Raw genomic sequence first — 23,401 nt, 5'->3', positions numbered from 1 at the left:
TGTGTGGAGATTACAGAGACCTTTATCCTTAATGGCGTAGTGTAATTGAAATCTAAGTTGTCCTTTGTCCGGTCAACAAGCAGGTGTTGAAATGGGACTTAGTTAAGCTTGGTCCTTCTGTGCATGGGGGCGACATTAGTATGTGTGTGGGGGGTGTGTGTGTGCGTGTGTGTTCTACCTTCTCTGTATCTTTTCCCTCTAATAAAACAGTTTAAACTCCCTTAGGTGGCCAATCAGATGGCTCTGATTTTTCTAAGGGTTTTCGTTGGAGACTATACACCCAGGGCAGTTTGAATCCTGGAGACGTCACTTCTTTGTTTTCAAGAGTGATTTGAGAGATGGGCAGTGACGAAGAAGATGGCTGTTTTCTGTCAGCGTGGTAATTTCATTTGGCTTGTTTGTGAAACGGAGCCTCGTGATTCTCCTGTGTCCCTTTGGGTCCCTGATAAATGGAGGTGACTTTTCTGAATTCACTTCTTAATTATCTGTACCAGTGAAGGGGAACAGTGGAAAAGAGGGTAATCCACAAGCTAGTGATATGCAAGGACCTTCATTACCCTGAACTCAGCCAGATCCTACCCTTGGCTTTTAGGAGAAGGAAGAAAATCTTACAAAAGCAAGCTAAAACCGAGGATTTTATTAAAAAACAAACGAGCAGGCAAGCAAACAAAAAGCCACAGAAATCATTTTGCAAGTTCACTCCGTATGTTCACCTTCGTGGCAAACTGCTCAGTAAGTTGGTTTGCACTCCCCATGCAGTCGTGTGTGTGGCACGGAGGCAGGGGGAGGATCTCATGGGGATTGTTCCAAACCTGCAGCGAAGGTACAACCCAGGGTTAAACGTTTACTCTGAGTGGACAGCAGCTTGCTTAATCCCTATGCAGATGAGATAAGCCTTTTTCCTTAGCTTACTTTCCTCACTCTGCCTCTGGTCCTTGCTCATCCACTTATAGTCTGCCTCCAAGAGAAGATGTCTATGTTGAAGGAGGAAATATGCCTCAGGAGGAGGAGAGTAAAAATAGGTCAGTGGTAACTCTCATCACGTATTTCTATTTATTTGGTTTGATACTCAGTTCAACTCGACAAGTATTTGTTGATAGCCTCTTTGTTCTCATACTTGTATTAGGCTCTGGGAGATAGAGAACCGTGATGATAATGTTAATAGCTGACATTTACTTAGCGTTTACTATGTGTCAAGGGCAGTTCTAAGCACTTTATTTCTATTCATGCATTTGAACCACACAACCACCCTATGAAATACTGTCATTATCATCCTCATTTCACAGATAAGGAGACTGAAGTTAACTCAGTTACCCAACTAGGAGCTGGTAGAGCCAGAATTCAAACCCAGGCATTCCCACTTCTAAAAGACAAGGTTCTTGCTCTTATGAAGTTCAGTTGGGGGAGTTGAGGTCAACATAGTGAAAAACAGTGCAGTTTAGGATAGGCCTTTGGAAGAGCCAAGACCTCGCTAAATCCCAGATTCTTCAGCTATTATAGATGTAGTGTGAGAAGTGGATGCTGTAATGCGCCTGAAGAGCTTAGTGCATATGGTGTGTGCTCAATAAATTGTGGCTGCGATGATGACAGTGACGGCATTGATGGCTTTGGATCTGAAAGACGAGTAGAGCGGGGATATCCAGAGAGAAAGAGGAATGGCCTTCCAGGTGAATTATGGAAAGAGGGGAACAAACATGATGTTGAGAAGGGGTGCTAAGGAGATACAGTTTTCTTATTCCCTTGCTTATGGTCACTAGTCACCTACTGGCTCAGCTCTTTGAGGAAGGAAGAGGAGTGAGTGGATGTTGCAGAGTCAGTCAGCAGCCCTGAAGCTTTTCACTGGCCTTCAAGCACGCTGGACATACCGTCTATCTGACACTGGGACTCTGCTTCATGACTGGTCCTCATCTTTTCTTCCCCCTCCTTGAGCTCAGGCCTAATGCCAGATGAGTGGGTATGAATAGCTCTAGACATTCCCAGAGTGAGAGCAACCTATGGTGCTTACAATCCAGGTTCAGTTGGGTCCCTGACCTGAACAGGTATGAGCCTTTGCTGAGGTACAGAGGAAATGTGACCCCCAGCAGGCTGATGGGAGGGACTGGGCTTGAGGGTAGCGGAGGTTCCTTAGGCTATCTTCTGTATGTTATAGGTGGCATCAATCAATGAAGTATTTGTTGAGTGCCTAGAATGTGCAGAACCAAATGTTAGGACTTTTCAGTAATTCGAGAGAAGTAAAAAATATGGTCCCTGCCCTTGAGGTACTATAATTTTGTTGTGGAGATCAGATTGACATACCGGTAACAATTCCAGGTCAATATAGGGTAGGAATAACTAGATGTTCAATTGCTTGCTTTCTTCAGATGCCGCTACCTGGCTGTCCAGCTGTCTCCTGCCATCCCTGTGTTTGCTGCCATGCTCTTCCTTTTCTCCATGGCTACACTGCTGAGGACCAGCTTCAGCGATCCTGGAGTGATCCCTCGGGCCCTACCAGATGAAGCAGCTTTCATAGAAATGGAGATAGGTGAGTTTTCTAACCAGCTGGCAAGATATTGTACAGTGGGTGGCTTTGATTAGTAAGGGAATGGAATCATAATTGTAGTTGCAGACTAATAATCACTTCTAGCCTTTTCCCTCTGAGATCCTGAATCTGAGATCATTACCACCCTGTGAAGAACGTGAACTTCATTCTTCCCTGTTCTGGGTTGCATTTTAGGAGGGATTTCTTACCAAGGTCCTGCTGCACTGTTCCCAAGAGGATTTTTTAAAAAACTTTTTGGGGGTCGTCAACTCATTTGATTTTTTTTTTGTATTTATTTAATTAATTTATTTATTTTGGCTGCGTTGGGTCTTTGTTGCTGTGCTCAGGCTTTCTCTAGTTGTGGCGAGCAGGGGCTACACTTCACTGTGGTGTACGGGCTTCTCATTGCGGTGGCTTCTCTTGTTGCGGAGCACAGGCTGTAGGCGCGTGGGCTTCAGTAGTTGTGGCACGTGGGCTCAGTAGTTGTGGCTCACGGGCTCTAGAGTGCAGGCTCAGTAGTTGTGGCGCACAGACTTAGTTGCTCCGCGGCATGTGGGATCTTCCTGGACCAGGGCTCGAACCCATGTCCCCTGCATTGGCAGACGGATTCTTAACCACTGTGCCACCAGGGAAGCCCAACTCATTTCATTTTTTTTCAAAATTATTTATTTATTTATTTATATTTTTGGCTGCGTAGGGTCTTAGTTGCAGCACGCGGGATCTTTCGTTGCAGTGCGTGGGCTTCTTTCTAGTTGTGGCTCACAGGTTTCTCTCTAGTTGTGGCACACGCGCTTCTCTCTAGTTGTGGCGTGTGGGCTCCAGAGTGCACAGGCTCAGTAGTTGCGGCACAAGGGCTCTCTAGTTGTGACGTGCAGGCTCCAAAGCGTGTGGGCTCTGTAGTGTGGCACACGGGCTCCAGAGCACGTGGGCTCAGTAGTTGCAGCACGCGGGCTTAGTTGCCCCGCAGATGTGGGATCTTAGTTCCCCGACCAGGGATCAAACTCGCGTCCCCTTCATTGGAAGGTGGATCCTTGACCACTGGACCACCAGGGAAGTCCCTCATTTGATTTTCTTGATGAAAACTATAAACCTCTTCATAAAAATATTCTTATATGCATCACATACATACAATTTTGGATATAATTTCAGGGATTTATAGATCTTTTGAGGCACATGAGTGGGTTTCTAACCAAGAATTCCTGCTGTAGGGGAACACACAAGATGAGAGGGGACAGGAACCATTGGGAATTCTAGGAATGGTAAAGGAAGTGGTTACAGGCTAATCACAGTACAGTCTGCAGCTCAGGGTAGGGCTCTTTGGGACAGAAATGAAGAGCTACACTAACCAGGAGCCAGGGTGCCTTCATGAATTGAAGCAGAGCATCCCAGGACTCGAGGAGGGGAGCTCCTGGGAGACTCCTGGAGCTCACACTGGGAAAGAAGGCTCTGATGCCAGTTCTAGGAGGGACTGGGAGCCCACCAGATCCAACAGTGGTGCCTACCTAAATTGTTCTCAAATCTGGTACCCAAGTAGCTCGAGTCAGCATCCAGGCCACGTACAGTAGAAGAAAGGGACCCAGGACTTGTAAGACGAAAAGCTGTACCAGTGGAGCACCAATCTGTGGTTAGCCTTTAGTTCTTTCAGGTGCTTTGTTGTTGTTGTTGTTGTTGTTTGTTTGTTGGGATTTTAATATTTTATTGAATTAAAAAGACACAAACACATTGGGGTTCTAATAGGTATTATATTTATATATTATTTTTGAGAGAATTTACATTTGTATAATTATTATGTATAATTATCCCCAAGAAGATAGTACATCTTTCTGTATTTTTAGACTGAATTTTGTGCCCTTTAATAGAATTTTTATACTTTTTTTTAACATAGTTTCTATACTTCTCATATTGAGTTTATTCCTGTTTATATGCATGCTATTGTCAAGGAAATATTTTCTCCCAGTTCTAGTTGGTTTCTTTTTTTCCCCCCCACAGTTTTATTGAGATATAATTGGCATATGACATTGTGTAAGTTTAAGGTGTACAACGTTTTGATTTGATACTTTTTCAGATTGCTTTGAAGGCTTCCAGCTTTTGTATTTCTTTTGTTTATTTAGCTGTGTTTATTTAGCTTCTTAGTGGATTTCTTTTTGAAAAATTTCAGCCTGTTTTAGTTGCAGTAAGGGGACATAGATTTGTGCACATCTGAGCTCAGACTACTTAGGGGTGGGGAGAGGGTGGGAACTGTGGGAAGGAAACAGAGACGAGGTGTGTTGGCGCAGCTGGAGTTGGGGGAGACCTGGACTAGTTATTAGGAGCAAGATAGGAAGGGACAGTTGTGAGTGTAGTCTTTTCTCTCTCTGGGTTAGTCTTTTGTCGTCCTCTTTCCATCACGTATAGAGAAACTGAAGGTCAAGGCAGTGCCTTGACTTGATCTTGCCTCTCACAGCAGGCTGTTAGCAAGGTTAGCTCTGTTTTGCCAGATTGCTGGGCCCAGGGCCCAGGCTTGAGCTGTCAGGTTGTTACCTCTGCATTTAGCATGTTTCTCTCAATAGTAGAGTGCGTTCTTGAGTTCATACGTATGTTTATGTTAGCAAGTTTTTGTCAACTTACATTCAGCCCTGTACTGGGTATGCTGTGGGTAGGGGCTGGGTGGGGGAGAGAAGAAGGCATGTGGTTGGTTCCCTTGCATCATAGCGTGCCTCATGGGGAGGGAGAGCCTTGAACTCTCTCCCAGGTGCCCTCATGTAAAGCACATGCAGAGGAATGTTAGGGTGGCATGCTGGTACTTATATCATCCTCTAATGAATAGCTATCCCCATTCTTTTAAGACTTGTGTCACACTGTTATTGTTTGATTTCACAGCATCCACCCCACTCCGCAAAAAAAGGAAAAAAGTTCCATATGGCAGATATTTTTAAAATCAAAGTGAATTGAAAAAATATTCTGTTTTTAGAATTATCCTGCACAGCAAGGGTGCAATGAGACAGGCACTCTCATATGCTGCAGATGGGCGGGTGTGCAAATTGATACAATCTGTCTCGGAAGCAGTTTCGCAATAAGTGATATGGGCTTTAAGGGTTCATACCCTTTGAGCCAGTAATTTCACTTCTCTCAGGATTAGCTAAAGGAAATAATCAGAGGTTTACACAAATACTTGTAGAAGGATTTTTAATGCATCATTTTTTCTTTTTCCTAGCTATTTTAATGCCAGCAACTTCATATATTACTGCTCAGACTTCAACATGCTTTTCTTTTTTTCTTTATGTTTTAGAAATTAATTTTAACACATGAACATATTCTTGAGGAAGGGAGGAGGGGATTGGGATTAGGGTGGAGATCAAAGGGGACTTAAGCTTTGTCTGTAATGTTTTAAGTTTTTGCATGCAGCATCATTTAAATAGCAAAATACCAGAGGCAACTTAAATGCCCAATAACATGAATTGGTTAAATAAATTACAGTACATGCATATGATAGAACACTGTATTGCCAATAATGATGTTTTCGGAAAAAAAATTAACAACCGTGGAAAAATGCTTACTGTATAACGTTAAGTGAAAAATACAAGGTATAAAATTGTATCTAAAATATAATCTCAAATTTAAAAAATCATGAATGTTTATTTATTTGTTAAGAGTAGAAGGAAAGGGACTTCCCTGGTGGCACAGTGGTTAAGAATCCGGGTGCCAATGCAGGGGACACGGGTTCGAGCCCTGGTCCGGGAAGATCCTACGTGCCGTGGAGCAACAAAGCCCGTACGCCACAACTACTGAGCCTGCGCTCTAGAGCCCGCGAGCCACAACTACTGAAGCCCACGCGACTAGAGCCCGTGCTCTGCAACAAGAGAGGCCACTGCAATGAGCAGCCCACACACCGCAACGAGGAGTAGCCCCCGCTCACCGCAACTAGAGAAAGCCCGCGTGCAGCAACGAAGACCCAATGCAGCCAAAAATAAATAAATAAATAAGTAAAAATTTATTTTAAAAAAAAGAGTAGAAGGAAATATACCAAAATGCATAAATATCCCTGAGTTGAGAGACCATCAGTGATTTTTTTGTCTTCTATTCATATTTTCTGTTGTTTCCAAATTTTTTACAATAAGCATGTATTACTCTTATTTTTAGATAATTGTTTTTCTGATTCTAAATATTACCAGTCTTTTTTCATGCATATATTTTACTTTTGCAAGGTAAAATCCTTTATACATGCTTCTTTTTAGCGTACATTTTCATTTTTCAGTATGTTGTGAATATTTTCCTGTCATCATTTAAAATGTGTACATCATTTGAAATGGCTGCATAATATTCCATCCCATGCATGTATCATAATGTACTTAACCAACCTCCTATTATGATATTGAGGTTATTTTCAGTCTTTCACTATTAAAAGTGACTTTTGTGACAAATATCCTGTGTTACCATCTTTTGTACATCTCTTTGTAATTTTGATAAGTTCCTAGAAGTAGAACGGGTGGGTCAAAAGTATACACATTTAAGGGCTTCCCTGGTGGCGCAGTGGTTGAGGATCTGCCTGCCAATGCAGGGGACACGGGTTCGAGCCCTGGTCTGGGAAGATCCCACATGCCGCGGAGCACCTAAGCCCGTGTGCCACAACTACTGAGCCTGCGCTTTAGAGCCCGCGAGCCACAACTACTGAGCCCATGTGCCACAACCACCGAAACCTGCGCACCTAGAGCCCATGCTCCGCAACAAGAGAGGCCACCGCAATGAGAAGCCCACACACTGCAACGAAGAGTGGCCTCCGCTTGCCACCACTAGAGAAAGCCTGTGCGCAGCAACGAAGACCCAATTCAGCCAAAAATAAATAAATTAATTAAGTTTTTAAAAAAGTATACACATTTAAAATTTTGGTAGTCACTGCCATATTGCTTACTGGTAATGTATAAAAATACCTTCTCCCCATCCTTGCCAACACTGGGTATTTTTATTCTTTTTTTTTTAACACTATTGGAGTGTAATTGCTTTACAATGGTGTGTTAGTTTCTGCTTTATAACAAAGTGAATCAGCTATACATATACATCCATCCCCATGTCTCCTCCCTCTTGCGTCTCCCTCCCATCCTCCCTATCCCACCCCTCTAGGTGGTCACAAAGCACCGAGCTGATCTCCCTGTGCTATGCGGCTGCTTCCCACTAGCTATCTCTTTTACATTTGGTAGTGTATATATGTCCATGCCACTCTCTCACTTCGTCCCAGCTTACCCTTCCACCTCCCCAAGTCCTCAAGTCCATTCTCTATGTCTGCGTCTTTATTCCTGTCCTGCCCCTAGGTTCTTCTTTTTAATACTTGTTAATATAGAAGGTGGAAATGGTATCTTTATGTTAATTTTTATTTCTTTGATTATCAGTAAAGTTGTATGTTTTCATTTCATATGTTTTTTAGCCATTTTTATTTCTTCTTTTATGAATGTTTTTCTTTGTAATCAGCCAAAAAGCTTGAAGAAACACTTTTTTACATGTGCACAAAATAATTGCATGGCACTCAGTGGAATTTGGGGAGGATACTGTGTGATGTTGAGAGTCTAGTCTGGAAATGCCAGCCTGGGGGTGACAGTGGGCCTAGGGAACGTTTGATTACTCCCATTGCTCTTGGAGAGGTGGTAAGACTTTTGGTCTCAAATAATGGCTAGCAGTGGTGTTAACTGTCTTTACTGATCTACAGAAGCTACCAATGGTGCAGTACCCCAAGGCCAGCGACCACCCCCTCGTATCAAGAATTTCCAGATAAACAACCAGATTGTGAAGCTGAAATACTGTTATACATGCAAGATCTTCCGGCCTCCCCGGGCCTCTCATTGCAGCATCTGTGACAACTGTGTGGGTGAGTAAAACCAAAGAGACGTTGCCTGGGGGAAAGGCTGAGTTGAAGAAGAGGGTCAGGGTGATTTTTCTCAGGAAAAATCAGTGGGGGTGGGAAGATAGATTTAGATAGGAAACAAGCTAGATTTTTAGTTAAGAAACTTTAGATGGGAAGCAAGCTTCCGAACAATTGTAAATCTACTGTACTTCTGTAGATCAAATCATAATTTAAATATCCTCTAGTTTAAAAAAAAAAAACAACCTCTTTGGTAAATAAAGAAATAAACTTTACCTGTTTTTCAAATCTAGATTTTCTTCTACTGGATCTGTTTCAAGTGGAACCCACCTTAACATAGGGGGAGGAGAATCCTAGTCCACTGGAGGGCAGCATCGGGGAAGGAAGGGCTAAATGAGAAGTGGTATTCCCAGGAAGAAAAAAATTGCTAGCATTTATTGAATTCCTAATATATACTAGGCACGTGCTAAGTGCTTTCCCTTTCTCTCATTTAAGACTCATAAGAACCCCATAAGATAGGTATTATCCCCATTTTACAGATGAAGAAATAGATGAAGCACCTTTGTTAGGTTCATATAATTAAATTAGTATGAGATGAAGCTGGAACAGCTCTGATTCCAAAACCCTCATTTGTTCTTTCTCTGCTTCTGCTGCAAGGGTGGGGGGGTGTATGTGTGCATAATACAGAGGTCTGTGCTTCTATCTGCATATGTGTGACTTAGTTGTAATCACTGCCTAGTGTATGCTGAGCCCTGGGAAAGATCAAAAACAGGCAGTAATTATGTCTGTTGATAGGCAGATATGTGTAATTCCTTATATTATCAATAGGCATACTTCCAGCATTCTTTATATATGCCATGGAGCATGCCTGAGTACATTGCTTTCCTCTCATTAGCCAATTCTTTTTAGGTTAAGGTTGGGAAGATACATCTTACTTTATATGGTAAAAGCTATATGTAGATAGGATTTTTATAAATTGAAACTCATTTTAAATGAGCCAGGAAACTTGATATTTCAAGAAAGTGTGATGTGAAGGTTTTCAAAAAGTATTCCCTCTCCTTATTAATATTCTTAAACATAAAGAACTCATGCAAATTGATTTTTTAAAAAAGAAGCAATAACATTTCAGTAGAAATGTGGACAGCAGATAAAACAGGAAATGCAATTACTTAGTTAACATGAAAAAAAGGTTCATCTCTACTAAAAAGCAAAAAAATAAAAATTAAAACAAGATCTTTTTAAACCTAGAAATTTAGCAAGGAAAACCTGATAACGCTTAGTCCTACACTGGTAGGAGTATAAATTGGAACAAACTTTTTGGAAGGCAACCTAATAAACTTCATGAAAACCTTAAAACATGTATAACCCTTTGATGCCAGTGACTTGCTTTCTAGGGATCTATCCCAAGAAAATAATTAGGGATGTGGTAAAGATTTAGGTATGGATATATTTACCTCCAGATTATTATAGTAATGAAAAATTGGAAAGAAACTAACTGTCCACCAGTAGATAAGTGGTCAAATAAATTGTGGGACGTAACATACAGTGGACTTCTATGGGTAAAGCGCATACCAGAAAGCTAAATGAAATAAAAAAGCTAAAATAAATTAAAAAGCTAAAAAATAGAAGATAGGCTACATTTATAGTGTGATCTCAGTTACACATTTAAAAAAATATAAGTATGTATAAAGAATTATGCAAGGAAGTACTCTAGAATGCTTACTGTCTATTATCTATAGGTTGTGGGGTAATAAGGGATTTTGTTTCCTTCATTAGAAAAAAATTATTTTCAAGTTTTCTACAATGAGCATGTATTACCTGTATCAATATTATCAGAAAAAAGTGTGATTTATAATATATTGATGGTAAAAATATTGAATATATCTGTATAAATCTGCATTTTTCAGTGTTTTCTATATGGCAGGTTTGCTTAAAGTAAGGCTATCTTCCTTCCCTTTTCAGAAAAGATATAGCCCTTTAACTAGGAGATGCACCTGTTTTTACAGCCTTATTTTTTGACTGGTACACAGCTCACTGTGCCTTAAAAATGATGTATTTTATTCTTTGTGCTTTTTTCATTCATTAAAATAATACATGTTCATTGTAGAAAATATGGGAAGTACAGGTATTAATAAAACTTAATCCCAAACTCACTCTCCATTTTGCTGTATTTCCTTCTAGTCTTTCTCTTGTTTGTGAAATTGGATCATACTAGAGTTTTTAGTCCTGCCTTTGTCACTTACCATTATATCCTGAGCATTTTTCTACATCTTTAATAAATGTTTTTTGAATATATTATTTTAATGACTGCATAATCCATCATATGGCTATATTCTAGTTTATTTAGGTGGTCTCCTATCAGTAGATATTATTCACGATCCTGTTTTATTCATTATTATAAAACTGCAATCAAAATTATTAAATTAAAAAAAAAATATTAAATTTAAGGATGTGGCGAAATTGGAACCTTCATACATTGCTGGTGGGAATGTAAAATGGTGCAGCTGCTGTGGAGAGCATTTTGGCAGTTCTTCAGAAAGTTAACATAGAATTATATGACCCAGCAATTCCACTCTTGGGTAATACCTGTATTACCCAGTGTGCTCGGGCTGCCAACAAAATACCACAGACTGAGTAGCTTAAATAACAGAAATTTAATTTCTCACAGGGCTGGAGGTTAGAAGTCCAAAATCACAGTGCCGACTGGGTTGATTTCTGGTGAGGCTTGCAGGTGGCCACCTTCTTGCCGTGTCCTCATATGGCCTTTTCTCTGTGCTCGCGCACTTCTGGTATCTCTTCCTTTTCTTCTTATAAGGATACCAGTTGTTTTGGATTAGGGCCCCACCCTTATGACCTCATTTAACTTTAGTTACCTCCTTAGAGGCCCTATCTGCAAATACAGTCACGCTGGGGTTAGGGCTTCAACATATGAATTTTAGGGGGGGACACAATTCTGTCCATAACAATACCAAAAAATAATTGCAAACAGGAATTCAAACATACTTGTACATCAGTGTTCACATCAGCACTGTTCACGATAGCCAAAAGATGGAGACAATCCAAGCGGTGGTTTGGGGGTGATGAAAATTTTTGGAAATAGGTAGTTGTGATGGTTGTACAGCATTGTGAATGTAATTAATGCCAGTGAATTTTACACTTAAAATTGGTTAAAATGGCAAATTGTACGTTTTATATATTTTACCACAATAAAAAGTTTAATAAAAAAGTATTGAACTTAAATTTCTGTGCACATCTCTACTTCCTTATGAGAGATTATTAAAAATGGATTTATTCTGCCGAAGGGGTGTGAGCATTATTAAGGCTCTTGATACATACGGGCAAGTTGCTTTCCAGAAAGGTTCTCTCAATTTGTACTTCCACAAACAGTATATTAGAGTGTACATTTTACCGTGTTCTCACTAGCACTGAATATTATTTTTTATATTCTTATTTTGACAGGCAGAAAAGTGTCTTATTGTTGTATTAGTATTGCGATGAGTTAGTGAATCTGAAAATGTTTAAATATATGTTTATATGGTATTTATTAACTGTTTTGCTTTTTGACTATTTTTGAAGGAGTATTTGTATTTTGTTATTGATTTGTAAGGACTTTTCATAGACTAAGTTACAAAATTCACATACTTTCTCGGGGTTTTTTTCCTCTTTAATTTTCTTTATAGTATTTTTAACATATATGAAATATTTTTTAAAGTGTATGGAATCAAATCTATTTTTCTTTGTCATCTGTGGTTTTCTTCCATTACTTTTATGCTTAGAAAGTCCTTCTCCATACAGGAGACAAATGTTCACCTATTCTTTATGGTTACTTTAAGGTTTCACTTTGTTTTTACATTTAACTCTTTAATTCATCTGGAATTAATTTTGGTAAATAGTGTGAGGGAAAAAGATCTAACCTTATTTTCAATCAAGTAACCAATTGTCTCTGAGTTGTTGATGGAATGATACTTCCTTTCTCTACTGGTTTTGAAGCACTACCATTCTCAGACAGTAAATTTTTATATATTCTGTTTCTGGGTGATTTCCATTCCATTGAGCTATGCCACACCATTTCAGGTATGTAGGTTTATAATTTTTTTACTAACTGGAGTTTAAGAAAAACCACACTACTCATTTTTCAAAATTTCCTTGACTATTTACACCTATTTATTCTTCCTGCGCTTAGTAGACACACTTACTAAGACTTTTCTTTGGAAAAGCAAGGTCTCTGCTGTTAACTGACAGTGAGACAGATCACTTAACCCCTCAGTGTCTCAGTTTTCTCATCTGTAAAATGGAGAAAAGAATATCTTCTTTTGCCCAACTTCCAGGATGATTGTGGGGATCAAATGAGATGGCTGTGAAAACATTGTGGAAAAGTGAAAAATAAAAACCAGTGTTGTTTGTGTTTTTTAAAATTTATTTTGGAAGGAAATAGGTTTTTTTTGGTTTTATTTATTTATTTATTTGAATTTTATTTTATTTATTTTTTTATACAGCAGGTTCTTATTAGTCATCCATTTTATACACATCAGTGTATACAAAACCAGTGTTTTTTACAGTTGAAATAGGCAGCGATCCTAGGGGTCTTGGACTTAGGTATTAAGTGGATGGCAGGGTTGTGCTTAGTTTTGGAGGTTTTGGCACTGGACTCTCTCTTTCTCCCACAGAACGCTTCGACCATCACTGCCCCTGGGTGGGGAACTGTGTTGGAAAGAGGAACTACCGCTACTTCTACCTCTTCATCCTTTCTCTGTCCCTCCTCACGATCTATGTCTTTGCCTTCAACATCGTCTACGTGGCCCTCAGTGAGTATACAGGGCAGTGTATGTTGCTGGAGGGGTGGGTGGTGGGAGAAGGCTTGAGGACAGCTTAGGGGAGTGGTTCCGTATCCTGGTGGGACTTTACCATTGCGAAGGCACCTTAGGACCAGTTAAAAGTGAGCACTACTATCCGCTCCTGAACAGAGCTCCAAACCTCAGCTCACATCAGTTAGGATTTACCAGTGTGCTGGGCTTCTCAGTGGCGCTCTGCTGGAGACCAGCACCATAATTACTGGTCTGTACCTAGAGTACTGGGCATTTCTGAGGTGATCCCAAAGGTTGGGGATGTATTTTTGGCTGTGTCACCTCTTTTGCCTCATAAGACCTGCCCTTGTGTCAGGTGGTAGAAGGGGTTATACCAGAGAAATGTCTTTTAGTGGCTCATGGTCTACTTTGGAAGATAGAAAATATACACCTGTGTGGTGTGTGTGTGTCCACGTGCACACATACACACACATAAAACAGCCCAAGGGCAGATGGGACGCGGAGTTAAAGGAGTGGTCTTAATCAAGGCAGCTTCCTGGGGAGAGATGAGTCCTGAGCTGGATTTTGAACAGTGAAGAGATATGGATTGATGAAGAGAGAGGATTTTTCTTGGATATTTCTGATTTCTTTCATCTATGAATGAATATCCCCCTCCATGGCCATAGCTGGAGGCTAGGGAAAAGGGAGGGGAGCCAGATGCTTGGTTTGTGGCCGACTCTCTAGTCCAGTGTTGGGTCCTGTATTGAGAAGGTGAACCCTTTAGTCAAGAGAGTACCAGCTTGGAGGTGTGAGTCCCTTGCCTGAAAGAGGGCTTATCTCTTGCCAGCTTGTAACAAGGGGTAGGGAGGGAAGAAAGTGAGTAGGCACTAGGGTATGTGTGTATTTTTTACTAAAGTTACTAATCTTTCTCTCTACTCCTCCTCCCAATTTCACAGAATCCTTGAAAATTGGCTTCCTGGAGACATTGAAAGAAACTCCTGGAACATATCCTCCCCTGGCAGGATGTCCCTGTGAAGCCCTCTTAAACTACTTTTCAGCATGCTTTCTGTCTGCAGTTCTCCACCATCTCATTTTTCAGACATCAGAGAGTGCCAACGTCTAAAATTTTTAAATGTAGCCTTAGTGGTAGTGACTAGAATGGAGGATGGCCAGGGCTTAAAGGGAGTTCTTTCCTTCACCTTTGTCTCCACTGCCTCCCTCCCAAGTCCTTCTGATCCCAGGCTCAGCCTTGCCTTCTCTAGTGGGCTATACTTTGCTCTCAATAGACCTCTTGTGTCACTTACTAGGAGTCCCACCTTCCTGTTACAGCTAAGGCTTATTTTGTACAGCAGTTACATTTCTGAAAAGGAGATTCAGATGGGATTTCTAGAAATCACATTCTGGTTTCTTTCCCACCAATAAAGTTTATTTTTGGATGTGTTTTCCATTGGCAGTGATGGCCAACATTGTTTAGCTTTGGACCCCTCCTAAATGTCCCCTTTGAAGAGCCAATGATGAATAAACAGACAAACACCTAAATAGACTAGATCTGTTAGGGAGCTACTTGTAGTGAATAAACAGGCGTCCTTTACCTTTCATGAGGGATATAGCCAGCAAGTTTAGAATTCACCCGTTGTTATGTATGGATATATATTTGTGATACATGTTCCAAGGGGTAAAGATGGTGTGACTGGTGTCATGAGTATGGGCTGCGGCATCAAGTCCCCTGGTGTGGCTTCTTCAACATTCCTTAACAACACCTCACTGTTCTAGAAGTACTCATTTGCTTCTTCACACTCTGGTCCGTCGTGGGACTGACTGGATTCCACACTTTCCTTGTGGCTCTCAACCAGACAACCAATGAAGATGTGAGTCAACTTTTCCTCTCCTCATTACATGTGCTTCTACCAAAAGCCTATTCTCTAATTACCTGCTGGAGAACTGAGTCTCCAGGGCCTGGGAGGTTGAGGCAGGCAGAAGCCAGGTGTGGGAGATTGTTAAACCAGGTGTGTAGAAGAAAAAGCAGACTCCTTTGTTTGGAGCTGAATGCCTGTAGGGAATTAGGAAGAAGAGATTGAATGGTTGGATGAGCACAAGGTCTTTAGCTGTTCATAGGTCCTTAAAAGCTAACTGGTACCTCTGGGTTTGGAATGGAGAGGGACAGTTGCATTGAATAAGTCCTTGCTTTTAAAAAGTTACCGATTGGGACTTCCCTGGTGGCGCAGTGGTTAAGAATCCGCCTGCCAATGCAGGGGACACCGGTTCGAGCCCTGGTCTGGGAAGATCCCACATGCCACGGAGCAACGACGCCCGTGCGCCACAACAACTGAGCCTGCGTGCCGCACCTACTGAAGCCCGCGCGCCTAGAGCCCGTGCTCCGCAACAAGAGAAGCCACTGCAATGGGAAGCCCGTGCACTGCGCCAGAGTGGCCCCCGCTCGCCGCAACTAGAGAAAGCCCACGCGCAGCAACGAAGACCCAACATAGCCTAAAATAAATAAATTAATGAATTAAAAACAAAAAGTTACCGATTAATCCATATTCATTGTAGAAAATCAGGAAATACAGATGAGCAAAAAATAGCAAATAAGTCCCTGTAATTTTACCTCCTAGGCATCACCATTGTTAATGGTATGATCTATAGTCTTCTAGACTTGTCTAGACTTGTTCCCATGTTTGTTTATGTGAATATATTATGTATTTTTAAATGGAAATAATAACGCTCAGGTATCTATCTGCTTTTTTACTCTATTGTGAATATTTTTCCGTGGGTATGCATGTATTTCTTTTTTTTTTTCTGTTGTGGTAAAAGACACATAAAATGCACCATCTTTTTTTTTTTTTTTTTTTTTTTGGCTGTGCTGGGTCTTCGTTGCTGCGCACGGCCTTTCTCTAGTTGCGGTGAGCGGGGGCTGCTCTTCGTTGCAGTGCGTGGGCTTCTCATTGTGGTGGCTTCTCTTGTTGCGGAGCACGGGCTCTAGGCGCGTGGGCTCAGTAGCTGTGGCGCAGGGGCTTAGTTGTTCCGCGGCATGTGGGATCTTCCCGGACCAGGGATCGAACCCGTGTCCCCTGCAGTGGCAGGTGGATTCTTAACCACTGGACCACCAGGGAAGTCCTTAAAATGTACCATCTTAAACCATTTTTTAAGTTTACAGTTCAGTGGCATTAGTACATTCACATTGTTGTGCAACCATCACCACCATCCATCTCCAGAACTTTTTCATCTTCCTGTGCTGCATGTATTTCTTCAACATAATGTTTAATGTAAGCCTTGGCTTTTATCTTGCAGATCAAAGGCTCATGGACAGGGAAGAATCGTGTCCAGAATCCCTATAGCCATGGCAATATTGTGAAGAACTGCTGTGAAGTGCTGTGTGGCCCTTTGCCCCCCAGGTACTCAGAGGACTACAAGATCCTGGAACTCTTGGGACAAGCAGTTTGACCTGATCCTGGCACCTGGTCTGATGCATTCTTCTGAACATGGCCTCTTCGTGTCAAAAGAGGTCTTCCCGGGGATTGTCCCTTGGTGCCATATCTACATGGACCATAGGCCATGGGCTGGTTGTTTTGAAGGGATAACCTTTCATTCTTATTTTATCTATTTGTTCCCTTGTTAATGTGGTATTCCCTGGTTTGTGGAAGAAAAAGTGAATGGAAGGTAGGAGATGTGTGCTAGGATCAGACTAGACTGCCAAAGGGCAGGTTTATATTTTCCAGCACACACAGGAAGATTCAGTGGGGTGGGTGGATGGAGAGGTGGATGCAAAGTGCTTTGTTAACTCTCCTGTCTCCTTCAGTGTGCTGGATCGAAGGGGTATTTTGCCACTGGAGGAAAGTGGAAGTCGACCTCCCAGTACTCAGGAGGCCAGTACCAGCCTCTTGCCTCAGAGCCCAGTAAGTGTTCCTGACTTTTTAAGGCTTTTAGACTTTAAGACTGCGTCGGGGATAGAGGGTGTAGACTAAATTTACACCTTAGAGATATAATTAGGCAATTTTGTGTCCAATCACTCCAGCTTCCCTGTCTCTGCTTCTGCCCTGACATTGCCTTAAGATCTTTGTGCCCTTGACATAGATTAAGATCTAGTCATTTCTTCAACATTCTGTGCCAGCCAATGTGCTAGGTGCTAGGGATACACCAGTGAACAAGTCACACGATGCGTCTGCTCTTATGGAGCTCATTGTCTAGTGGGGACGAGAGAAATCAGGTTATTAGTCCGTGTAGTGAAAAGTGCCTTGATGAGGGAAGCATAAAATGCTATAGGAGCAATGACAGGGGTCAGGGGGGTGGGTTGGAGTTAGTGGTGTGGTTACCTTGGTAGAAGGGGGCTTCCTCACTGGAATATGCAGATGTGGAAACTCTCCCAGCTATACTGATCACATATGCTTTAACAAAGTATGTTCCTAAAAAGTTATTAGTTGAACTTTCTTTTTTTTGTAATAGCTCTGTTGAGATATAATTCAGATACCATAAAATACCTGTTTAAAATGTAGGACTCACTGGTTTGTAATATGTTCACAGAATTGTGCTATCATCACAACAATCCATTTTGAAACATTTTCATTGCCCCCCAAAAAACCCCTGTACCCATTAGCAGTCACTCTCCCTTTCCCCCCAGTTCCCTCAGCCCCATCCCCAGGGAACTATTAATCTACTTTCTTTTGCTGTAGGCTTCTTCTGTACATTTCATATAAATAGAATCATATTATATGTGGTCTTTTGTGACTGGCTTCTTTCATTTAGCCTTGTATTTTCAAGGTTCATCTATGTTGTAGCATGTAGCAGTACTTCTTTCCTTTATATGGCTGAATAATATTCTGTTATATAGATAGACTACATTTTATTTATCCATTCATCAATTGATAGACATTTAGGTTGTTTCCACCTTTTGGTTATTATGAATACTGCTGTAATGAACATGTGTATGCAAGTTTTTACATAGACATATGTTTTCATTTCTCTTGGCTATGTACATGGAATTGAAATTGCTGGGTCATATAGTAACTTTATGTTTAACCTTTTGAGGAACTGCTGTACTGTTTTCCAAAGTGGCTGTACCATTTTTCATCCCCGCCAGTCACATATGAGAGTTCCAATTTCTCCATATCCTGGGCAACACTTGTTATTATCATCCACCAGTTTGATTCTAGCCATCCATCCTAGTGTGTGTGAAGTCGTATTTCACTGTAATCTTGATTTGCATCTCCCTGATGAATAATGATGTCGAGCATCTTTTCATGATTTTATTGGCCATTTCTGTATCTTCTTTGGAGAAGTGTCTATTCAGATCCTTTGTCAATTTTTAAATTGGGTTGTTTGGGTTTTTTTATTGTTGAGTTGTAAGAGTTCTTAATTCTGTATGTAAGTCCCTTATCAGAGAAATGATTCTTCTAAGAGTTTTAGAGTTTTAGCTCTTACATTTAGGTCTTTGATCCATTTTGAGTTAAGTTTTATATATTGTGTGAGGTAGAGGGTTCAAATTCTTTCTTTTTTTTAATTAATTTTTTTAAAATTTATTTTTGGCTGCATTGGGCCTTCGTTGCTGTGCATGGGCTTTCTCCAGTTGTGGCGAGCAGGGGCTACTCTCCATTGCGATGCGTGGGCTTCTCACTGTGGTGGCTTCTCTTGTTGCAGAGCACGGGCTCTAGGCGCACGGGCTTCAGTAATTGTGGCACACGAGCTCAGTAGTTGTGGCTCACGGGCTCTAGGCGCGCAGGCTCAGTAGTTGTGGTGCACGGGCTTCGTTGCTCTGCAGCATGTGGGATCTTCCCAGACCAAGGCTCGAACCCGTGTCCCCTGCATTGGCAGGCGGATTCTTAACCACTGCGCCACCAGGGAAGCCCCAAATTCTTTCTTTTGCATGTGGATAGCCAGTTGTCTCAGCACAGTTGGTTGAAGATTATTCTTACTCCGTTGAATTGTCTTGGCACCGTTGTCAAAAATCAATTGAGCGTAAACATGAGAGTTTGTTTCTGGACTCTCAGTCCTATTCCACTGATCAGTAAATTTATTCTTTTTTTTTTCTTTTTTCTTTTTTTTTAAATGTATTTATTTATTTATTTTTGGCTGAGTTGGGTCTTTGTTGCTGCTCGCGGGCTTTCTCTAGTTGCCGTGAGCGGGGGCTAGTCTTCCTTGCAGTGCAAGGACTTCTCATTGTGGTGGCCTCTCTTGCTGCGGAGCATGGACTCTAGGCATGCAGGCTTCAGTAGTTGTGGCGCACGGGCTTAGTTGCTCCGCGGCATGTGGGATCTTCCCGGACCAGGGCACAAACTCGTGACCCCTGCATTGGCAGGCGGATTCTTAACCACTGTGCCACCAGGGAAGCCCCAGTAAGTTTATTCTTAATTCCAGTATCACACTGTCTGGGTTGCTGTAGCATTGTAGTAAGTTTTGAAATTAGGAAGTGTGAGTCCTCCAAATTTATTCTTTATTCAGTTGTTTTGGCTGTGGTCCCTTGTATTTCCATATGAATCCTAGAATCAGCTTGTCAATTTCTGCAACGATGCCAGGTGGAATTTTGATGGGGATTGCATTGAATCTATAGATCAATTTGGGGAGTATTATCATCCTAACAAGATTAAGTAAGTCTCCTGAGCCATTAACACATGGACTGTCTTTTCATTTATTTAGGTCTTTTTAAATTTCTTTCAACAATGTTTTGTAGTTTTCAGAGTATAAGTTTTACACTTCTTTTGTTACACTTATTCATAAACATTTTTTTCTTTTTGATGTTATTATGAATGAAGTTATTTCGGATTGCTCATTGGGAGTATATAGAAACACAATTGGGTTTTTTGTATATTGATTCTGTATCCTGAAACCTTGCTAAACTTTTTTTATTAGTTCTAATAGATTTTTAGTAGACTTGAACTTTCTTTTAAAATCAAATTCTCCTGGAATTCCCTGGCGGTCCAGTGGTGAGGACTTAGCACTTTCCCTGCCATGGGCCGGGGTTCAATCCCTGGTTGGGGAACTAAGATCTCACAAGCCACGCAGCGCGGCCAAAAAAAAGAAATCGAATCCTACTCTTAGGTGAATGCTATTTGTAAGTTAGATAATTGTTCTCTACTTTGCCTTTCTTAAATTTTTAATTTTCTTTTTTGAAGTACAGCAAACTCATGTTTATATATCATTATCATCATTTTGAATATTGTTTTTCTGATGAGTCTGATCTTAAATCATTACAATACAGGCTAGTGATTCTCAGTTGAATGTGGGGAAGGGTGGTATTTTAGAATCACTCAGGAGGCATTTTCACACCAGATATACCATCTGAAGATTTTACCACCCCACCCTCTTTGGTTTAGAATCATTGTTCTAGGGAGGTATGTGTTAGGGCCGAAAGAAGATTGAGAACCACCGTGTCAGGCCTTGTTAGACAACTATTTTATAACAGTCTGTTGTGAAGGAGGGAAGGTGGTCTGTGTAATTATTTGTGGTCCCTTTTATTATTATCATGCATAATAATAGAAACATCTGTCCACAACAGACAGTTAAGAATAGAACTCAAATAAACTTCAATTGCCTTCTGCTGAGAAGACAACAGTCTAGTCTTGGTTCTGAGTTTGGTATTGGTGGTGGCGTATCTGTAGCATCAGTGTGGTTGATGGGTTCAGAGGAAGAGTTCAGTGTCTATGGATTACCTCCATTTGGATTTTGAGGGAGAGCTTTGTATTGAATTTGATATCTTTTCCTTCTCAGGCTCCAACAGACCATCTAAGCTCCGATGAGATGCCGGAGGACACCAGCACTCCTGAAGAGATGCCACCCCCAGAGCCCCCAGAGCCCTCACAGGAGGCCACTGAAGCTGAGAAGTAGCCTATCTATGGAAGAGACTTTTGTTGTGTATGATTAGGGCTGTGAGAGATTTAATGGGAGAAGATAACCTGAGACAGAGAGCAAGTAAGCTGTTCCTATTACTGTTTTTCTTTGGTCTTTATTCACCCAGTTGTAAACTGGCATTTTCTTGCTGCAAGCTTTTTTTAATTTCTGGACTCCAAGCAGTTGCAGAAGATGTCAGTCACCTCTGGTAACTGGACAAATGGGTCCCTTGGGCCCTGGCACTGGTTTTCCATGGCCTCAGCCACAGAGGCTCCTTGGACTCCCCTCTCTTCCCAGATCCCAGCTCTCCTGCTTGGGGTCACTGGCCCAATTCTGGGGTAAAGTTTCTTGAGACTGGCTCAAATCCTCTCAAGCTGCTGCACGTCATGAGTCCAGGGGCAGTCACAGAGAACTCTGGCCAGGGAATTCTAACTGGATTCTTGAGGCCTTCAGAATGGAGGGGGATGGAGAGTGGGGTTGAAAGATTCTCCTGGCTACGAAGTGCCAACATTGCCAGCAAATCCTTTCAGGAATGGAGCAGGCAGTTTCCACTTGTTGTATTTATTCGTGCAGCTTCTCCTTTGTCCCCTGTCCACTCTCTAACACCCAAGCCCCACTCTTTTCCAGTGAGATATATGTAAGTAATTGCAGTATAGATAACAATTCACATTTCTCGTAGACTACCCAGAAACTTTTTAATACCTGTGCTGTTCTCAATAAGAACTTATGAGATGCCAACGGCACGGCCCCTCGCACTCTCTGTCTCATCTCTCCTCCTCTCTCATTAGCCCCTTTTAATTTGTTTTCCTTTTGACTCTTGTTCCCGTTGGGAGCAGGAACGGCAGTAATAAAAGTCTGCACTTTGGTGGTTCCTTTTCCTCAGAGGAAGCCCGAGTGCTCACTTAAACACTACCCCCTCAGACTCCCTGTGTGAGGCCTGCAGAGGCCCTGTATGCACAAATGGGGAAACTAAGGCACAGAGAGGCTCTCCTCTCCTCTCCTCTCCCCCTATGTCCCCTCAAAAAAGAAAAAAAAAAAGAAAAAAAAGGATAACCAGTACTTCCATTAGGCCTCGGCTGAGTGAGGAGGGAAAGCCCCGCACTGCTGCCCTCCTGGGGGACCCACTCCAAGGCCTTGGCCCACCTCGGGCTTGGTAACCACACCGGGGGCTTCCTCCAGGCCCCACTCTTCCAGCACTTCCACCGGCAGAGTCCCAGAGCCGCTTCACCCTGGGGGTGGGCTGTGGCCCCCAGTCAGCTCTACTCAGGACCTGCTCTATTTCAGGGAAGAAGATTTATGTATTATATGTGGCTATATTTCCTAGAGCACCTGTGTTTTTCTAAGCCAGGGTCCTGTCTGGATGACTTCCGGGGAGGGGGGGGAGCGTAAACCAGAACTTTTAATCTATTTGAAGGCGATTAAACTGTGTCTAATGCAAACTGCCTGCCTCCTCCTTCCCCCTTCCATTTCAAGAACCACCGTGGGGGTGTGAATATCTTTGGGGGGTGGGGTGGGGGTGGGGGTTGAAGGGGGTGCCTGTTACTACGCATACTTCCATTTTCCAGGGGGCCCTTGGGTTGGAGAGGTAGCTCCCAAACTCTCCATTGACCTATACTACATTCTGGGTTGAAGTTTACCTTCTTCTGGGCTATGAAAAGAGGCCTTTCAAGGCCATGAACAGTGTTAGAAAGATTGGGAGGGTCAGGGGTTATATTAAATTAAGAGAACAAGTTCTTTAATAGGGTATTGTTTTTATGCAGATGGATGCTGTTAATTGCAAATGAGTCTTGGTTATTAAAGCAGGCTCCTCAGGGCCTCCCCTTGGAAATATTTTGTTAGTGATCTTTTACAAGTGATGGTGTATATTTCTTTTTAAATGGTCTGTAATCAAGATTCCTTACCAATTCTTGTCTCGCTCTTCCCAGTTAATCAGAAGTAATGAAATTTGGCCGCTCCTAGCTTTTTCTCTACGTCTTCCTATTTTCTTGTAGCAGGATTTGAGTTTAGCAATCCTTAGAGAGACAGAGAGACAGACTGGGACTCTGACTGACTCAGATTCCTGTCCTATCTGCCTCTACTTTCTCATTCTTTTTCTGGCTCTCTCAGTTTTGTCCTTGTAGTTAGATTTTAGTTAGTTCAAAATAAGGCCAAGCCTGGAGAGTTGGGAAGATATTAGGTTTTTCCAGTTAACCTGCCACTCAGATGAACCCATTTTTAGTCAGTTCTCAACCCATCCTGTCTTAGCCCATCTCCTCTCTCCTCCCTCAACTTACCTCAGCCACTCTTCTGTTGACCCTTGGGTCAGTTAGAGAAGCTTTCTTTTTCTGAGGTGAAGGGTCAGAATGGAAACCCCTTATCATTAGTGTGAAATGATTTTTTTTTAAAAAGCTTCTGCTTTTCCCTACTCCCTGCCCTTGTTCTTTTCCTATATAAATCTTCTGCATTTAAGAC

The 23,401-nt window shown here is 41.8% G+C and overlaps 1 protein-coding gene across 1 annotated transcript in view; it reads left to right on the top strand.

The window, feature by feature from the left end:
• Positions 1 to 22,389, top strand: part of ZDHHC9 (zinc finger DHHC-type palmitoyltransferase 9) — a 30,247-nt gene extending 7,858 nt beyond the window's left edge. The window contains exons 2-9 of the mRNA XM_059911135.1: positions 2,361 to 2,521; positions 8,196 to 8,354; positions 13,016 to 13,153; positions 14,089 to 14,137; positions 14,898 to 15,000; positions 16,421 to 16,524; positions 16,929 to 17,025; positions 20,831 to 22,389. Of these exons, the coding sequence (XP_059767118.1) occupies positions 2,361 to 2,521; positions 8,196 to 8,354; positions 13,016 to 13,153; positions 14,089 to 14,137; positions 14,898 to 15,000; positions 16,421 to 16,524; positions 16,929 to 17,025; positions 20,831 to 20,947 (928 nt within the window). The 3' untranslated portion in view covers positions 20,948 to 22,389. The remainder of the gene's footprint in view (positions 1 to 2,360; positions 2,522 to 8,195; positions 8,355 to 13,015; positions 13,154 to 14,088; positions 14,138 to 14,897; positions 15,001 to 16,420; positions 16,525 to 16,928; positions 17,026 to 20,830) is intronic.
• Positions 22,390 to 23,401: the final 1,012 nt, after the last annotated feature.

Source organism: Balaenoptera ricei, chromosome X (assembly GCF_028023285.1).
Source record: "Balaenoptera ricei isolate mBalRic1 chromosome X, mBalRic1.hap2, whole genome shotgun sequence".
NCBI lineage: Eukaryota > Metazoa > Chordata > Mammalia > Artiodactyla > Balaenopteridae > Balaenoptera > Balaenoptera ricei.
The sequence above is the reverse complement of the archived record's forward strand: the minus strand, read 5'-3'. Positions and strand labels throughout refer to the sequence as shown.